Here is a 19,818-nt window from a genome sequence, read left to right as displayed (position 1 = left end):
ACAATGTTGAATATGACTTAGAGGATCCCCCCTCCCCCCCCCCGCCGGCTTCAGGCACTGTTACTGTGACAGCATATATTTTTGACATTCCAAAAAAGAAACCTCAAAATAATTTTCAACTCACCTTTGTCCTTAGGTATCTTCTATACAATTGCAGAACATGCAATGGGTTGGGTTTGTTCTCCCAAATTATCAATAAAGATTGAAATGAATGGATCATAAAACAATTCTCACGGATATAGTTAGTATAAAAAAATTTATATGGGCAGACTCCTGTCTAGCTCATTACTATACAGTGCCTGAAACATAGTAAGTACTTGGTAGGTAGTGAGTGAGTTAGTGAAAAATAAAGACATGGATGGAATCTGGATAGATGACAACCAACCATTATGATTTACATAGGATCTTCTAGCCAGCAAATTAATCTCCTAACTCTATACAGGTTTGGAATTTAGTATTTTACATTGTCTTTGAAACTATTATGCAGGTAGGTTTTAGAGATTATCTGCATCTACTTCAAATTGATGGTATGATTTTGGTCAAATGACTTAGGTTCGCGATATTTGATCTGTCATTCATCGGTAACAGCGCCCTCTCCTGCTTATTGGGAGATGACACACATGAAACACTCGGTCTGCTACAGAAAGCATTCTCTAAATGTCAATTGTCGCTTGGCCTATTGCAAGTTTATTTCATATTTGAGATTAATGCATAAGGATGTAGATGTAAACATTATCAGAATTACTATCCCAATTTTTACAGGCACTAAATAATTCTCTCTCTGCTAAGCACCAAGTCATTTCATCTAAGTCAGCAGCTGTTCTCTGTAATTGAGCCAGAATGTAAAAATGTAAAAATGTGGTGTACATTAAAGGTGTACATTTAAGGTGTAAATAATCAGACCAGTCACAGCTGAGTAAAAGAAGGATTTTAGGTTTCTTTGGTGAAACAAAAGCAGGTATAAAAAGTTACAAAGGTTTTAGATTTTCATTCACAAAAAAAAAAGTCATTCACATTTTACACTATACACGTTATAATATAAATACAAGAATGTATTACTATGTGCATTGTATTGAAACAGGGAAAAAAACTGTTTTGTGATCTAAAGGTGGATGACATTAAATGCAGCAATCAAGGGAACTCTGTTAAAGACATTGTGTATGATGGTTCCTCCTAATTGGTTCCTCCTAATTCGTTCCTTCTAAACCAAAGGATGTTTCGAGAAAAAGAACCATCAGGTGTGCTTCCTTTTCTATTTGCATTTTATTTATTTGCTACTCTTCTCAAGGTTTTTCGATCTGAAACTGGGGAAGGAGTCCTAAGTGACATCTTTCCATTGCAAGTGACATCTTTCCATTGCAAGTTTAAACATTAAATTAAGTGGATAGTGATTCAAGGTTATCTTCTACAGTCAGTTTATTCAAATAAAGGGGAGAAAACAGAGTGGGAAGAGAGAAATTTCAACACATATAGTCCACCTAACAGGAAGAAATGTTCACACTATTTCTATATATATGCTCCTTGCTTAGAATGGGCAAACACCAGTTGCTGAAAGCTACACACTTTTCCACTTTTTTCATAACAAACACTTTATGCATTCTATCCATCACATTATTTAATCAGGGACAACGTATCTAGATTATATGTTTCCAAATTGTATAAGGGAAGTATAAAGGCTAACACTGGAAAAAAAAAAACTAGTATACTATGTCAATTTTTAGGTTTTGGGGGAAAATAACATCCAATAAATTAAATCAGTATGGCTTACTTCATTTATTTATGTTTGCTTCATGGCTGCAGCATTCATACATGAACATTCAAATTTTATAAAAGATTAAAATGGTTATATATACAAAATTTCTTTGAATGTGTGTTGTTTTAACAATCCCCCACCCACCAGAGCCCTAGGTCTATATTCATTTGAAATATGTTGATCTGTAACCTTGCAAGTTAGTGTTAGGAAAGCATTAAAAAGTAGACCTGGTTGAGTTAATAATTAGCACTTTGACCCCTAAAAAATGTGCCTGGTCATAAAAAAGTCCTCCATTCAGGCCTTTCTTGTAAGTGAAGGAAGAAGGAATGCAGCAAAGAAGAGTTCGTTTTGCAGTCCTTAGTTCCATCGGGATTCCATTCACGAAGCTTCACCATTACAGGCAAGCAAACTGCATGGATGGCTGAGGTGGTGCATGACACACAAGATTCTGTTAGTTGTCCAGAAAAGTTGTCCTCAGTCTTGCTGACAGTCAATGGGCAAATGAACCATTTCCAGTCTAAACAAACTACAAAAAGCAGCGGAACCAATGATTAAAGACCTCTGAAGCTCCATAATCATCATTAAATATGCCTGAACTCAGTGTGACTTTTCATTTTATATACAGGATTAAAATCAACATTAAATCATCTTATTTACATTGCCATTGGTAATGAAATTGAGCTTTTTAAATAGTACAGTAGGCTGGTATACATTATAAAATGGTCTGCACTGGAGGCAAATAGAAAACTAAAGAAATTAGCTAGGCTGGAAATGGTTACATTCTGCCCTTATTTTCTTCCATTTGTTTGCTTTCTGTCTGAATGCCAATACTTTCATTTATAATGTTTTGGGAGCACAGCAACCCAAAATGACTGGACGGTGGTCCAAAAATCCAAACCAACTGATAATACTTTTCAAGGTGATAGGAAAGGCACAGGAAGTTAGGACTTTGGCTGAAATGATGAAAACACATGTTCGCCATTTTAGGGATCAGCGCCTCGACTCCTGCCACCTCCGGCTCCAACGATGATCGTGTTTTGATGTATTTATTGAATTGTCCTTTGCTGATGAGGAATTTTTAAAGTATTTCTTAGAATAAGTCCTTTGGTAGGCAGACGCTACATGGAAGAAAAGAAAGAAAGAAAGAAAACACAACAACATTACTTGCTCCATACCCTATACTGCTGATACCGTAGCCATAAAATGAGGGTGTCTAGTAGTTGTTATAGCACGGTTGTCCATTCTTTCTAAGGTACCACTTACGGTTCATGCAGGTAATTTTAGGCATAGCCCATCTTCCATTTCCTAAGCAACGGATAGTTGGAAGGTGGCGTTGAATGAAACCATCTTTGCAGTGATATCTAATCAGGGAGTTGATTTCATAACGAGGTTTCATCTTTCCAAAGGTCTTGGCATTTTCTACAACAGGGGGCTGGCCGCAAGCAACTAAAGAAAAAAATTGAGTTACTTTCAAATAATCTAAGTATTTCAATTACACTAAGAGTCTCTTTTTGTCTTTTTTCCTCTTTATGGTACCCAATCAAGCACCTTCACCAAATCGAATTTTTTCAAGGAGAAAATGAAACATTGGGGCTCTCTGCCAAGTTTAGATATCAGATTATGTCACCTAGAATTGCGTTTTATTAAAGAAACATAGGGCTAAGTAATCATAATTCATCTAGCCATCTGGTAGGGTAACTCTTCTGAAAATAATTTCAAGGCAGAAAGTACCTGTCTCATTCCAACACATGGCCTGTTGGTATTGTCTTATCACATTCCCAGAATATTTATATATTACCCACCTCCACTTGGAACAATAATGGATTTGTAAAAATTAACTATGACTGTAATTCCCTGAGAAAATAGCATCATAGTTGCAAATATGGACAGACACTCAAATACAAATATAATATCATCTACTGTCATTTACGTTTATTAGTTCTTTCCTACTATGGGTATGGTAGAATGACAACCACAAATTGGATACCTGTGCTTCTTTTATTGTAAAATGGAAAGCCTATACCAAGGTTTGAATACTAGCATCTATCAGACAGAATGATACCGAAGTGATATAGAAGGTGAAAAAATGATCAATGGGATAATTTGCTGTACATGAATCTGAGCTATGCTGACAAACTAGAAGTTGTTTTTGTAATTGTGAGGAAAGCAATGCACAGATTTCTTTCAAAACTATTTATATGTGATGACTTAGTATAAAGCTAAAATAATTTACTGAGTGTGGTATTGGCAAGGACAGACAAGTAGACAAGAAATAAACCCAGACAAGTATGCTTAATATTTGACAGAGCAACATGGCAGAGCAGTAGGGAAAAGGGAGATTTTTCACTTGGACAATTGGGTGTCTGTATGGAAAAAAGTTTTCTTAGTTTCCTATCTCAGAGAATGCATGGGAAATCAACTCTAGATGGTAAGATATAATTTAAAAGGTATAATTATAATTTAATTATATTTAAATTATATTATTATTAAATTATATAATTAAATTATATAATTTAACTCTAGATATAATTTAAAAGGTAAGACTAGAAAACAACATAGAATATCTTGACGACTTTAGAGATGGTAAGGATTTCTTTTTTCTTTTCTTTTCTTTTCTTTTTTTTTTTTTGTGGGACCCTTGCTGGTGGCCGGGGATCGAACAGGCGCTGCAGAGGCTGCGGGCAGCCTCGCAACCCAGCGCTCAACCGCTGCGCCACCAGGGAAGGCCCGAGATGGTAAGGATTTGTTAAGCCACAAAATAATTTCAACATTAAAGGAAAATGAAACAAAATGAAGAAGCCTATTCATCCAAAAAATGCCATTAGGTAGGAGTGAAAAAGTACAAATTGGGAGAAAATATTGAATTGCCAAGGGATTCATAACCAGAATATAAAAAGAACTCCTACAAATCAATATAAGGAAGTGGCCAATTTTTAAAAAATAAACTAAAGACATGAATAGAAACATCACAAAAAAAGAACTATAAGTGACCTGTAAGTACATGAAAAGATATGAAGGAAAAGGATCCATGAAGATGCAAATTAAATAAGAGAAAACATTTTATACCCACCATACTGGCAAAATTTCAAAGTCCAATAACATCAAATGTTGGAGAAGATGTGGAGTAACAGGATCTCTCACACATTGCTGGTGGGAGTGCAAACTGATACAACCACTTTGGTAAATAATTTGGCATTTTCTAGAAAATGTGATGAGAATTATATCCTATGACTCAGCAACTTCACTCCTGAAAAAATAGCCTATGAAAACTCATAAAAGTCTACCAGGAACATGTTCAAGAATGTTCACAGAAACATTGTTTATGACAGTAAAACACTGCCTATAACCCAAAGGTCCACTGACAGGAGAACTGACACATAAAACATTGTGGAGTCATACAACAAAATTGTATACAGCAGCAAAAATTAAGAAATACACTTACATGCATCAACACGGATAGATCTCACAAACATAATGCTGAACAAAAAAAGCAACACATGAAATACAAGCATTATAATCCCACTTACCTAATGTTCAAAAATGTGAAAAACTAAAGCAATCTTTATTTTTATGAATATAAGTATTTATGAAAATACTAAAGAGAATACTGAGTAAATGGATGGAATTGGCAGGAACCTGTTCCCAAATGTGTGTGGATAGTATGCATTGAAAAAAAAAATCCATTGTATATATTGTAATCCTTCTTTACAAGTATTTAATTAAAAGTAGAACTACTTAGGTCTTTGTGTTTACAGATATCTACAATATCTGAAAGGAAAAATGAGTCACTTTTATAAAAGTCTGCAGACATTTATAAAATTCCTAAGTCCCAGAGTACTGATTAACAAAGGGCAAGTCTAAATAAAAATCAGACAGTAGGGAGATGAGGTACAAGAATTAGCTTGTAACTTTTTTTTTCTTCTTTAATGAGGTAGAGTCAAGGTTTATAACTCTCCTTCCCCACTGGGAAATGGAAACACTACAGAGCAGTGGGTCTCAACCTGGGGTACTTTCCTTCTTTCTCTCCCTCTCCAGGGACATTTGGCAATGTCTAGATATATTTATGGTTGTCAAAAAGCAGAGGAGGAGAATGTGGAATGGAGGAGAATATGGAGTGGAGGAGATTGTGGAATGAGGAGAATGTGGGGTGGAGGAGAATGCTCCTGGCTTTAAATAGACAGAGGAGCCAGGTGATACTAAACACTCTGCACCAGGCAGCTCCCCTACAACCAAGAGCGATCTGGCCCCAATGTCAGTGGTGCTGCTGTTGAGAAAACCTGCTTTAGAAAAAAAAAAAATAACAGGAAATAAATGATTGTTTGTATCATAAAATGAAAAACACAACTCCAGGGATTATTTGAAGATCTAAGAAGGCAAACATGACATTTGGATAAAGACAAACAGTTCATTAGACTTCTCACACTAGTGCAGGCAAAACAGCAAATACTTGATTTGTTGTTTTCACGAGTTTCATCACAGAAGTGCTGAAATAAGGCACATAGTCAGGAAAGCTGCTGATACAGAAAGGATATTCAGAGTAAACACTACTTCGGATAAGAGAGTAGTCAGGTAAAGTAGTATAGGGTAACAGTGGAGTTTCATCTGAGCTTTGTGTATCTTACTTTTCTCTTTCTTCTAATAGAATTTCTCATTATTGGTGTTTAAGTCTTTCCTGGAATATCTATAGAGTGTGTATTCTAGCTAGGTTATTTTTATGTTCAAAGACAAATAAATCAGATGGATTTTATATTTTGCATTTGTGCTTTGCAGTCTTGCTTGAGGTGGCTACAAGCCTATGTCTAGAGACTAATTCTTCATGCATTAATACTATTATCAATTGCAAGCCGGTTAGAAAATGTCTATGGAACTTTAGGAAGAAGTCTGTATACAGGGTGTCTTAGAATTTCAAACATATTGGTCAATGATAAACACAACATACTTAAAAGGCAGCTCTCTTAATGTTATCTATTTAAAGTCAACTGAGCAATTTTCATTATAGAAAGAGTTTCATTATAGACAGAGTTTTCTGTCCCATGGTTTATAAGCATGCAATAAGCTTGTAAGGGGGTGATTCACAAACCTCAAACACTTACAGAGGCCAGGTAGTTAAAAACGAGGGAAAAATTCAATGACCACAGTGCCCTGGAGCACAAAGCCCCCACCAAGGAAGGGCATTGGGCTTCGGCTTCAAATCGTGGACAAATCCGAACATGTGTCAAATGCTACCAGGTATTCTTAGAACACCCAGATTATTTTATTATACATCCCAAGTTTTAAACATTGAGCCATCATTGCAAACAAACTTTTCAACTATCTACTGAAAGAGTGAAATATTCCAGAGCAACAGGAGATAACATATGACATATTTCATTTTTGTCTTAAAGAATGAGCTTAGTTTTCTGAAATTCACTTGATAATTGAAATGCAGATAAAGTGTACGTATTAATGGGCTGATCATTACCTGTTCCTTTCTTGCAGGTGTAGGTGAGATGGTAATTGCAGGGAACATCGTTCCACTGGCCATTCTCATGCCAAATGATCACAACACAATCTTCTCCCGCAGAAAAGAAGCTGTCTGGCTGGTTGGGTCTCCAGTTCTCATATTGCTGTAAAGATGGAGGAAGATCACAAATGAATTAGAACGGATTCAACAATTTCTGTTGAACCACCAAGCTAACTTGATTTTGGTGGAGAAAAAGGCTTTTATACTCTGACTGGAAAAATAGGTCTCTCGAAGTTTCTCCTGAACGAATATGTATTCTTTCCTGTAGCAATGAGATATATCTGAGGATTTTTTTTCTAGTTATCTAAGATTTCTAAATATATAATCAATGCTCAATTTAAGAAATATAATTGTGCTGTTAGTATTAATTGTATTGGAAGCGGACTAGAGGGAAAAAAAAACATAATCTTGCGGCCCTTACGGAGCACATACATTTTTGTATAGCTGTGATATATAGTGCAATTGAATTTTTATTGTTTTTCTATCTTTATCAACATAAAATACCTTTCTTTGCATTATTTAAGTGACTGTTTTATCAAATTATTTATTTAGAAATATTGTGGAAACATTTGCTCTATTTATTTTCCATTTTTTGTATAACCCAATATACCTATACCCCATCATTTTATATTCAGCTTTTATGGGTTATTCTTTTTCAAATGTACCCAACTTACAGTTCACTTTTGCTTTATGATCTAATCTGGAATTTATTTTCTATAAATAAAAACATATATATGTATTGATATAAATGATAATTCTTTTAAATAAATAAATAAATAATCCTACAATTTACTCTAATAGCACCACCATGGCTATATTTATATCTCTTAAAAATAGGTAACAAATATGTTAGACAGTGTCTGTAATTTTCTTTCTTCTCAAAAAATGTGGCTTTAAAACTTTTAAGTGTTGGTAAAAACCTAAGTCTCTGATAAAATAATTTATAAGAACCTAAGTTTGAAAACATCAAGATTATGATACCTTCTACTTTTCCTTCAATTTCTTGCTTAGCTTTTCTTTAAAGTCCTCCTCAATCATGTCACAACTAAGATATCAGAGGAGGTCAATGATACGAAAAAAAGTTTGAAGACTGTCAAAACTACAAAGAACCAAGGGAATCTTAATTAAGATATTATTTTATTCCAAGTCACAGAATGAGGGGTGTTTTTATTTCTATGGCAGAAAACCTAATCCAGATATTAGATGAATTTAAATTAAATTCTAGTAACCTGGAGATGGTTAAAATTTTTCACCACTGGGTACCACTTTTACCCAGTGACCCTAGGGAAGATGCTCAGAGGACCATACTCATCAAAGTCTGCTGACTAACTGGTATCCCTGCAGCCAGCCACTGTCATTTGCTATGACCTGGATTTCTACTTAATTCTCTATCTTCCTTTTCTTTGCTTATTTTCCTCCCCTTATCATCTCTCACCACGACCCACCAAGTTTTCCTTCACCTCCGCTCCCCTTTAATAGGTAATAGGTAACAGAACAACAAAACAGAGCTATACAAGTCAAATTCAACCTGTTGTTATATAATTGTCTTTAACAGATGAATTAAAGTTGGATAATAATCCTAAGAATAGAAATTCATTTATTTCAAATGGTGCTGGGAAAACTGGGTCGCTACATGCAAAAGAATGAAGCTTGACCACTACCTCCACACCATACACAAAAATCAACTCAAAATGGATTAAAGAACTAGACATAAGACCTGAAACCATAAAATACATAGAAGGAAATATAGGTGAAACACTACGGGATTTGCACATCAAAGACATCTTTACAGACACATCACCCAAAGCAGTGATAGTGAAGAGAAAGATAAACAGCTGGGACTACATCAAATTAAAGAGCTTCTGCACAGCAAAAGAGACAATAACAAAACAAAGAGAAACCCCACCAACTGGGAGAACATTTTTGCACCCAACACTAATGATAAAGGACTGATCACAAAAATCTGCAAAGAGCTGATGAGACTCAGCAACAACAAAGAAAATAATCCAGTCAAAAAATGGGCAGAAGAGCTAAAAAGAAACTTCTCTGAAGAGGAAATGCAATGGCCAACAGGCATATGAAAAAATGTTCAACATCACTTGTCATCAGGAAATGCAAATCAAAACTACCATGAGATACCATCTCACACCAGTGAGAATGGCACATATTAAAAAACTAGCAACAACAAATGTTGGCGAGGGTGTGGAGAAAAAGGAACTCTTCTGCACTGTTGGTGGGAGTGCAAACTGGTCCAACCACTATGGAGAGCTGTGTGGAGATTTCTGGACCTACTAAACATAGGCTTCCATATGATCCAGCAATTCACTCCTAGGTATTTACCCAAAGGACACAGAAACATCATTCAAAGAGCACCTGCACCCCTATGTTTATAGCAGCACTGTTTACAATAGCTAAGCTTTGGAAACACCCAAATGCCCAAAAATAGATGACTGGATCAAGAAGATGTGGTACATATATACCATGGAATATTACTCAGCATTCAAAAAAGATAAACACATGCAATTTGCAGCAACATGGATGGCGCTGGAAGGGATCATGCTCAGCGAATAAGCCAAAACGAAAAAGAAAAATACCGGATGGTCTCACTCATAGCAGGAATCTAGAAAACTTAAATAAGGGACCAGGAAAATGAATATAAGAAAGTGAAAATCAAAATCAACAAAAAACTATGAACCAGAGACTTTTTGGGGGGGGTGGGGGGCGGGAGGGGAAGGATTGGGGTCAGAATGGGGCGTTTGCAATTGTATGGGGGAATATAAAATAAAATTTAAGATTAAAAAAAAAAAAAAAAAGAAATTCATTTATTTCCTCTGTTTGTTTGTTTTCTCCATACACCACACAGGAGTGAGATCATACAGTGTTTGTCTTTCTCCATCTGGCTTATTTCACTCAGCATAATTAGTGATTACCAGAAAGGAAGGGGGGAGGGGGGTAAATCAGGACAAAGGGGGCAACTGTAGTAATGGATGAAATGGAAATTTTAGTGGGAAACTTGATGTTGTATATACACATACTGGTTCTCAATGAAGCGATTCCAGGGTTCCTCAAATACTTAATTTGGATTTTGTAGCTTAATGCTTTCTAACTAATGTCTTGTAGGAGACCAGTAAATGTTCTCAAAGGGGGAAACTTTCCAACATCCCAATAATACATGTAAACTCTCCAATGTTCCCCCTTCTGAGTCCTACCCATGCAGCCATCTTCCTTCCATGCTTTATTTTTATTTTCATAACACGACTTTCTAATATCTTATATAAGTGACAAATATTTTTTTCTCCCCAGTAGAACATAGCTCAGTAGGACAGGAATGTGGGGTAATTTTGTTTAATGCTATATCCGCAGTGTCAGGAACTATGCTTGGCACACACTGGTATTGTTTTATAAATAATTTGATATTTATAAATTTGATATAAATATTTATAAATATTGTTTGATATATCTATATATCAAATAATGTTATATATCATATATTTAATATATTTGATATATTTATAAATATTATTTGATAAAAATATTTCTAAATTTGATATTTAGAAATAATTCGATATTTAGAAATAATGAACAGGGTGTTTTGCATTCTTTCCTGCCCACACCCACCCCTAATCACAGATGTAACTTGTTTCTAGCAAATGGCAGGTGAGAGAGGCAATCATATAGTCAGTGGAATAAATAACCATTCTGATATACCACTGGCAATACATATCAAGAGTCTCAAAAGTTCCTACCCTTGGACCTCATAACTCTGCTTCTAAAATTATATGCTTAAAAAAATCAGAAAAAGGAAGAAGAGAAACAATCTATAGAGTGGATATAGTCAATGAATGATGGCATAGCCAGCAAATGGAATACCATATAACCATTATATTGCTCATCTTTAAAGAACATGTAAGGAAATGGGAAATAACAGAGATAAAAGCAAAAAGGAAAATACTGAAAATGCACAATGACCCAAATTTAATATATACTCTTAGATGCAACCATAAATCTGTGTGTGTGTGTGTGTGTGTGAAAGACCAAAAGGAAATTCAGGAAAATATTGTAAAAGCTATCTCAGTGATATGAGACCGACAGATATTTCATTCTAAATTCTTAATGCCTTCCAGCTTGCCTAAGTGCGCACAAATTCTTGTTCTAAATAATAGAATGACGTCTGTAAGAGGATGGATGTAAACAGTTATCAGAAAGGATTTAGTGATTTCTTGTCAAACCCTTTTTTGTTTGCTAGTTGTTTTTTTTTTTTTTTTTAATCAAGGTAATGTTGATTTACAACACGGTGTATGATTCAGAGGTCCAGGTTCAACACCTCTTGATATGTTACCGATCACACCCATAATCCTCCACATAGTCCATTGTGTCCCCATCCCACATTGTCCCTCACTCCCACCCTCCTCCTCTGGTATGAGCTAACTTCTTTCCATCTAACCTCAACAAGCAGCACCTCAAATTACCAAAGTCACTTGACAGCTATGTACTTTACAACTGACATTTCCTCCTGATCTGAACAATAGCCATCTCATGTTCACACTGAAAGAGGGGTTGGATTCCACGCCACTGCAGTGATTCTCAAAGGCTTAAAGTGCCCAGACTGAAACCTCTGGTAAAAGATTTAATTGCTTTTTGGTGCGAATTAAATTTGGTTTGCAACAGAAATTTAAAATGTGTGTTCTGTGTTGCTGCTTGGCAGAGTTGTGGCTTAATGGTGCAGGACCGAATTTTAGGTCTGTAGTTTTTACAAGAATGTCTGATACCCACAGGCATGTCACACTATTACCTCATATCTGATAGTTTCATTGTGCAGATTTATTTTGGCTAGAATGCTTTGATTTTGCTCCACTTTATTGCCAGACTGACTTAGCAAAGGAAACCCCAGTTTTCTGAACAACTTTCTTTGTTTCCACTTGAATTCTGCACAGCTTTGCTAATATCACTTGTAGGGAGAAAGCGCACGAAAAATAAATCTTGATTTTAGGTTTAATAATGTACTTTCCCCCTAAAGTTGGATGTTAGGAAGAAAATTCTCCTCGGGAAATGGATGAATGCAAAGGAGCCTTTCTAACATTCATCTCATACCTACAGAATTTCATACCTACAAAAATCAGATGATTGGGATGAACAGAGAAAAACTCTTCACTCTTATTTGGATTCTCTTGTACTCATTTGGGATCATAAGCAAGCATCTGGTGTGACCAAGCCTAGATCAACTGTCTTCCAGAATCAGATGTGCAAACTAAGAATTATTCCAAAACGCCAGCATTGTTTGGGGAAAATTCATTTTAACACAGTTGATAAAAAAATAAATGTTAATGGTGCATCTACATCTTTGTGTTTCAGGAACTCCTTTTTCCCATCCCAAACCCCAAACTCTTGTTGTCCCAGCTCCCCAAGTCAAGAATTGGATCACTCCTACCCTTAAAAGGAAAATTCTAAATTACTTCATATGTTCATCCTCTTGGGATAAGAGGAAAAATAACGACATAGAGTACAAATAGTTTATGTAGAGGAAAGCCAAGTCAGATACAAAATCTGCGAGGCTTTACAACAAACTTGTATTTTATTGAGTAATTATTTTACACCTAATATTAAACTGCTTAATACTGTGCATTAAATGATACTAACTTTATTCTAGAGATTATTCAATGACTGCCTCTCTGTATCTGTTTTTAAAAAAGTGTCCCAGGGCGTCCCTGGTGGCACAAGGGGTTAAGACGCAACCTATGAAGCTGTCACAGATACTGCAGCATGAGTTCGATCCTCGGCCAGGGAGCAACACACACGGAACAGCAGACCACTCCTGTCTCACCGGCTGTTCCCCTCAGCAGTGTATCTGCCTATACTGTTTCCAGTGTATCTGCCTGTACTGCCAATCTGCCTATACTGTTTCCCGCTCTGTCCCTGGTGAATCCTGTCACCCCTCCCCCCCACCTCTGTACTGCACCCCAGTCTTGTATGCATAAATAAATAAATCTTTAAAAAAATTTTTTTAAGTGCCCAAAAACAACTATTTCAATTAAATTGGATTTAGTGACTTTTCAGTTATTGTTTTCTCTTTCTTTTTTCCTCAATTGCATTCAAGCAAGTCAGCTGCCAAAAGTATAAAATGATTTTAAAAATCCTGGCATATATCCAAAAGCTGTGTACATGAAAATTGTCTCCACAAACCAGAAAACTCATTTTGAACCAATTCTAATATTGAGAAAGGAAACTCAGAAAAATAAAGCTATTCATCAAAATCTATCAAACTTTATAAATACTAAGATTTTATTTTGTTCTAAATAATCTATATTTCATTGTAAAGAAAGTATCTCTGTGTCATATTAACATAAAAGGAGAAAATTATCCTGCAGTTCTGCTGGAGATCACAGGATTTCCCTGCTGCCAACATTCTTCACCCTCAGAGAGTGACCACAGTTCCACAGATCTGAGAGGAAATTGACTAATTTTCTTATTTGGGATGGCTGAAGTGCTATTCTTTCCTTCCCAGCTCTTTGTAAATCTCCAACTTGATTCAATCAACATACTGGGGGGCAAGTGTGTGAGTTTGGAGTAGGGAGGTAGGGACTCTGCTTTTGAGAGTTATCAGCAATCTCCTTAACTCAGACAAGGTTTATATCCTTTCAAGGTGAGTCTCTGACTATATAATGTCTAGTCCCAATTGCCATGTTGAAAGAGAAGACAAGCTTTCCTCTTTAAAATACACAACACACAGCCATGATAGATGGTTCGAAAATCTCAGCAGATAACTACCATCAGAAATATGAACAAAACAAACTGATAAAAATGCAATGTAACTAACTGATCTTTCCTTAAGCAAAGATGGATTAACTGGCTTTTCCCCTAAGGTAAGAGAAGCATTATTTCACAAACATCAAATATAGAAATAAACCAGAAGTTTTTGTCTTGCTTTTAAAAAAAGAATTTGGTTGGGTTCAGCTTTGAACATTGCCTTCAGTTAAAAGAAGGAAATAAGATTATCCAGCATTATTCAGTTATAACTGTGACAGTCACATCCCAGCTGGTGCTTCAGAGAATATATATGAGCAAATCAATTTATGAGGAAATACGTGAAAGCTGGGTGGTGAAAATGAAAGACTGGAGCAAGGAATGTCCTTGAACCACAGAATGATTACTCATCCCACCAGGCAACATTCAAAAATAATATTTATTTTTTCACATCAAGGTTTTTCCAAATGTCTTTAAGGAGAATGTCAATTCAAAAATCAAAACCTTGAATGAGGTCATGCTTCAGCCTCTCTTAAAGAAAGAATTTCCACAACATTAAAGATTTTTTAAAATCTGTTTATCATCATCTTAAAACTAAGAAATTTTTAAAGAAACCTGTCTTATCAAAACTTGATCAACAACCAGCCCTTCTCTATAATATTTGTGCTATTTCAAATTCTTTTCATTGACATTTTATGAGTTTTTAACCGGGTTAGCCAGAAAAAATAATCAATAGGTACTAACTAGTTTTCTAAGGAGTTAGATAATCTGTTGAGACTCTTAGTTTCTTTTCTCGTCACTGAAAAGAAAAAAAGAATTTTCACAGGTACTAGATAAAAGTGAAGTTCATCTTTTTTTGACTCATACATTTTAGTTTTACAGAAAGAGAGAGAGAGAAGCAAATACAGCACTTCTTGGCACTAAGGATGCCCCTATTCACACACCATCTCCTACAATACAGAAGCATCAAAATGGTTAAATGGTCAGCAGAGGAGACCACAATAGATGCCTGGAAATGGGAAACTGAGCTGTCCAATACAGCCTTGGTAGTAGATAGAATAATGCTTACACACTAGCCAACCATTGGGCATAGTTCAAATGTGTGCTTGAGCAAAAAGTACAAATTATTTCATATTCTGGCTCTGCAGGGTCTTTCATGTATAATAGAAGCTGCAATTATTGGATCTGCAGCTGCCAAGCACCTACTCAAGCTAGTTACCTTTCTATCTTCTACCAATCCACATATTTAGCTATAATTTCTCATTTAATGGACTCACCTTTTATTCAATTTAATAGGAAATTCTCTATAAATTAGATCATCTTAAATGGCCAACTAAAGGCTCTGTTTTGGAACTATTAAAGATTTTGTCAAACACATTTAAACAATTACACACATTCCATTGATAAAAACCATTTTGACATTTGTCCAGTGAAGCCATTCTATGACATAATATATTATTGTTATTGTTGAGAGAATTTACTAAAGCTTCAAGCTCTAATTGGAAATGTTTTTCCATGAACGGTTCACCGACTACTCTCCACCTACCTCTGCCTCCCCACAAATATTGCTAATTTAATCCTCTGTAAAACATTTTCATAAGAACACCAATAAACTCCTCTGCATTCACATACCATGGGAAGTAGCCAGGAAAACTTTCCACTGGCTTCTATTACTGTGCATAAAGTGAAAGTGAAGCTATAGGGAAACTGGTTTGCCTCAGCTAGGATATTAATAAGCGTATGACTTTTTGAGTCAGCTTCACACATGTGAGGTTGTGAAAAATCATCTTATTTCACATTTACCTTCAGGTTCACAATGTAATGCATTCTACTAGAATTTTTAAACTTAAAGTTAGAGGAAATTAACTCAGAGACTATTAATTTTGCGTAGATGTAAGTGGATTTCTGGGAATGTGAAGTTTTAAAATGCAAAACACAATACAGTCACTAGGTGGTGATATCCATCCATCATTACATTACGATTAACTAAGTTAACAAAACGGAATTAAGGATATAAAAAGAAAATCATGATTACTTATTCCATGTGGCAAAAGAAGATTAAAGGATTATCCGTGCTGTGTATTCTCACTTCTGTGAGGGAAAATATGAGACACTTGGCTAGAAAGTGGACCTCAGCTAACCTCAGCTAACCAGTCCATTCTGCACTGGTATAGGTCATTGTAGCTAAAATGAATTTTCTATCTGACTAAAATATTCATCTACAATAGTTTATTATTTTTCTCCATTTGGTCTTTTAAAATTATCAGATTGTTTACATCAATGGTAAAATTGCATGAAAAGCAAAGCCAGTCTCTACCTAAAATCCTTAGAACAGGGCAGATCATAAACACCTATGCACACACATGAACACCTGCAGTGTGATTCACATTTAGTTTGTTTTTAGGCCAAACTTATCTAGATTAACTATAAAAACATGACACCAGTACCAAAAACTAACTTTTCTGTGTGCAAACTCTTTTATCACCTCGGACTGGTAAGTGACACCGCTGTTCTCCACAGCTACAAATAAAATCCTCCAAATGCAATTGATTCCAAGAGTAAGTAAGATAACCACCAAAGCAAACTCCCAATAGAAAATACTTTCCCCAGAAGACAACTTACCCATTGGAAACACACACTTAAAAGAAAGCACCTTTTCACCAAACGACGGGCTCGGAATAACCTCTCTGGGTTACCCCCCAGTCTGTCATAAACAGGTCAAGCGATTATCTGAAATGCTATAAGGACCACTTATTACAGAAATCAAAACATTTGGTACCTTTAATATGGCTTTTTGCCCCTAGATGGCTGTGGTACACAATAGGCATTTGTTTGCAGTCTGTGGGGGATACATTTTAACTTTTTTTTTTTTTAATTGTTCAGGGCAAAGGACCTCCCAGCAAGGTAGAGATATACTCACTTGTGATCCTTGAGCTTGCTTAAGGTTAATCTGGTCTCGGTCCTCATTTATTTATGTTTTAAGCGGGGGTAGAGTTTGCTGTTGTCTTTTAGTTGAACAGGGTCATTTGTTGACCGACTACCGAAAGGAAAAGAGCAGCTTTGTTTTAAAGGAGAAAGAGACGTTTGTTTTGGTGTCACTACCGAGGCTGGCAGCCTGGAGTCTGGATCCTACAAACATGAATATGCTGAAGGGAAGAAAAACTAACTTGGGGTCTCCTGATAGTTGTGAAAGTGGCAATATGCCCATTATTTTCATAGCTGGCAAATCTCCTTGCAGGACAGACAATCTGCCAGCTTTTGCATACAGCACTAATCTTGTGTAATAGCGTGAGCTCACTGCCCTACAAAGCAGTAATTATCAAGGGCATTTTCCGAAGGATGTGAGTTACTCCCACTGTGAGACCACTTGGAGACTGGGCCCCAGGCAGAGCCCCACAGAACCACTTGCATTTAATCCCTACGGTGAATGGTGCCAGTGGGTTCCTTTACCCGAGCTTGTTTGCACAAGTCTGCAGTCAGGAAGCGCTAAGGATCCAAATGCAAAGTGAAACTGCCAAACCCATTCAACATTTTTTTTTTGGTCTTTCCATGCATTGCCTTAAACTAATTAGCAATTAGTTTTAAATATCTGTATGTTTTAAAGTTTTACAGCACGGTTGGAAAAGCATCTGTGAAAAGGAACTAATGTGTGGGTAAGTTTTCCTTTTTTTTTTAATCTTATCAATTATCAGTTGATTCTCCAGTGATGGGTAAATGCTGTTTATACAGCTGTTTGATCTGTCACTAGTTACCTGCACTCAAGTGAAGCAAGGTAGAGATGAGTATTTGTGCTCTAAAGTTATACCGTGACTCATTATATTTCACATGCAGAATCAGAAGAGCTAGTTCTTGGTTTCAAATCAAACTGAACTGCTACAAAAGTAAAAGTTTTCATTAAGGGCTCAGTGGTCTTTTGCAGGGGAAAAAAAAAAAAAACCTGAGAATTCTTCCACTCATGAGTAATGTGTTCAAAGATGAGGAAATAGCATATGTTTTTCTTGGCTTTTGGGCTCACATAATGAAGCCTGTGAGGTTTAACCTAATTAAATTAATGTTGATATGCAGTGTGACTTGTTCACAGAGGAGTGGCATTCCACATGGAGCTAAAAGCACACCACAGCAGACACACATCCATCTGCAAATACTTCATAGAAGTTTTCTAAGATTTTCAGGTAGAAAAAGTAGAACCTAAGTTTTTAGGTGGAGGCTTTGTTTTGCATTTTGCTTTCTGCCAAATCACGTACAATGCTTTCAACTGAGCAGAAATCTACAAACTAGTTTGGAAAACACAAGGAATTAGTTAATAATCCTGATTCTCTTTTCAATGTCCAAGACATCTGGGAGAAGGAGGAGGATAGGAACCTTTGTGTTTATAAAGGGTAATAGTGACACATTGCTGCAGAAAAAAAGAATAAGGGTTTATGGCCTGCAATTTATTGTTCCTTTTCTCTAACCCTTTTAAGTGTCTCTTCCTGGGTTAAGAGCTATTTCTTTGTTGTTTCTACCTTTTCAAAGCTGCTTTTTCTCACATACTTTGCTTGACAGACTGATGTGTATATTTATGAAAGAAGAAAAGCGGCCTCTGGATTTAAAGTCAAATCCACAACCAATCTGACTCTTCTCATTGAATTAGCTCTAAGGGTGTGTGTGGAGGGGGGGTTGGCTAGTGGTGTCCCAAATTCTAGCTGAGCCAGGTTGCCAATGCTGGACCATGCTCAGCAAAATGAAAAATAAAGCTCAACATTCACTTATCTTCTAGAAATATTTTTTAAGTAAGACTTTTTTTTTTAAGTACACCAGGCTATTATTCTTTTATAATGTGTATCATACTATCAAGGTCAAGATGAGATGATTAGAGCTACAAAATAAGACATTTATGCATATGAGACTTAATAACTTGTTTGAAAACTTTCTGACTAGATTTAGACAAGTGCAGAGGAGACAATGTCTCTCTCTCTTCTCCAAAAAGTAGCCTGGAGTGTGAGAAGAAGGAGGCCATGACCTCTTCCCGGGAAGCTGACAAGCTAGTAGCCTTGCAAGGGTTGACATGAATTGAGAACAAAGTAAGAGACAAGTGAGGTAAAAATGTGAAAGAGAAGTAGAAATGTTATTTAAAATGTATAAGAAAAAAATTGGTTTTTGTGGGTTGTTTTGCTAAACTCATCAAACTTTCTTAAAAACTCCTCAACACATTAAAAATAGAACTAGATTTTCAATTCTGTTTAATCCTCAACCTCTAGACAATATTACTGAAGGTAATACTTTCCTTTGAGGTAACTGTGTTTGATCTACAGGAGCATCTGATTCCCAAAGGTGATGAGCAAATGGGGGAGATAAAAAGGGTATTAAAGTCTGCGGAGAATTCCTCTGATGAGAATTTATTCCTGGGGGGTCAGAGAGAAGAGACCACCTCTCTGGTAACAGCTTTAAATCTCTCTTGTCCACAGATTTATTTTTTTTTAAAGATTGATTAATTTATGCACACAAGAACTGGGGTACAGACTAGAGGTGCAGGAGGATGAGAGGATTCACCAGAGACAGAGGCGAGCACAACAGGCAGACGGAACGAATACACTGCTGAGGGGAGCAGTGGGAGAGACAGGAGAGGTCTGCTGTGTCATGTGGGTCAGCTCCTTGGCTGGGGATCAAGCTCGTGCTGCAGTGGCTGCCAACAGCTTCACAGTGCTGAGACTTAACCCCTTGCTCCACCAGGGAGGTCCCCAGTCCACAGATTGATTTTTAAACCATTGATGGGAAGGATATATTATAAAAGCAGTAAGATTAAAGTACCTACCAGCTTCTAATGTCTTCCTAACTATAC

The 19,818-nt window shown here is 36.2% G+C and overlaps 1 protein-coding gene across 3 annotated transcripts in view; it reads right to left on the bottom strand.

Moving 5' to 3' along the window:
- Nucleotides 1–403: 403 nt before the first annotated feature.
- The window catches only part of VCAN (versican), a 110,505-nt gene continuing 91,090 nt past the window's right edge, over nt 404–19,818 (bottom strand). For 2 of the 3 annotated variants that reach the window (XM_037530075.2, XM_037530076.2), the window contains 3 exons: nt 7,215–7,359; nt 3,017–3,199; nt 404–2,871 (listed from right to left, as the gene is read on the bottom strand). In XM_037530075.2, coding sequence (XP_037385972.1) covers nt 2,744–2,871; nt 3,017–3,199; nt 7,215–7,359 — 456 coding nt within the window. In that variant the 3' untranslated portion in view covers nt 404–2,743. The remainder of the gene's footprint in view (nt 2,872–3,016; nt 3,200–7,214; nt 7,360–19,818) is intronic. The other variant, XM_037530077.2, reaches the window with a different exon arrangement.

The sequence above is a fragment of the Talpa occidentalis genome, unplaced genomic scaffold, assembly GCF_014898055.3.
Source record: "Talpa occidentalis isolate TD23 unplaced genomic scaffold, MPIMG_talOcc4v2.1 talOcc4.6, whole genome shotgun sequence".
NCBI lineage: Eukaryota > Metazoa > Chordata > Mammalia > Eulipotyphla > Talpidae > Talpa > Talpa occidentalis.
The sequence above is the reverse complement of the archived record's forward strand: the minus strand, read 5'-3'. Positions and strand labels throughout refer to the sequence as shown.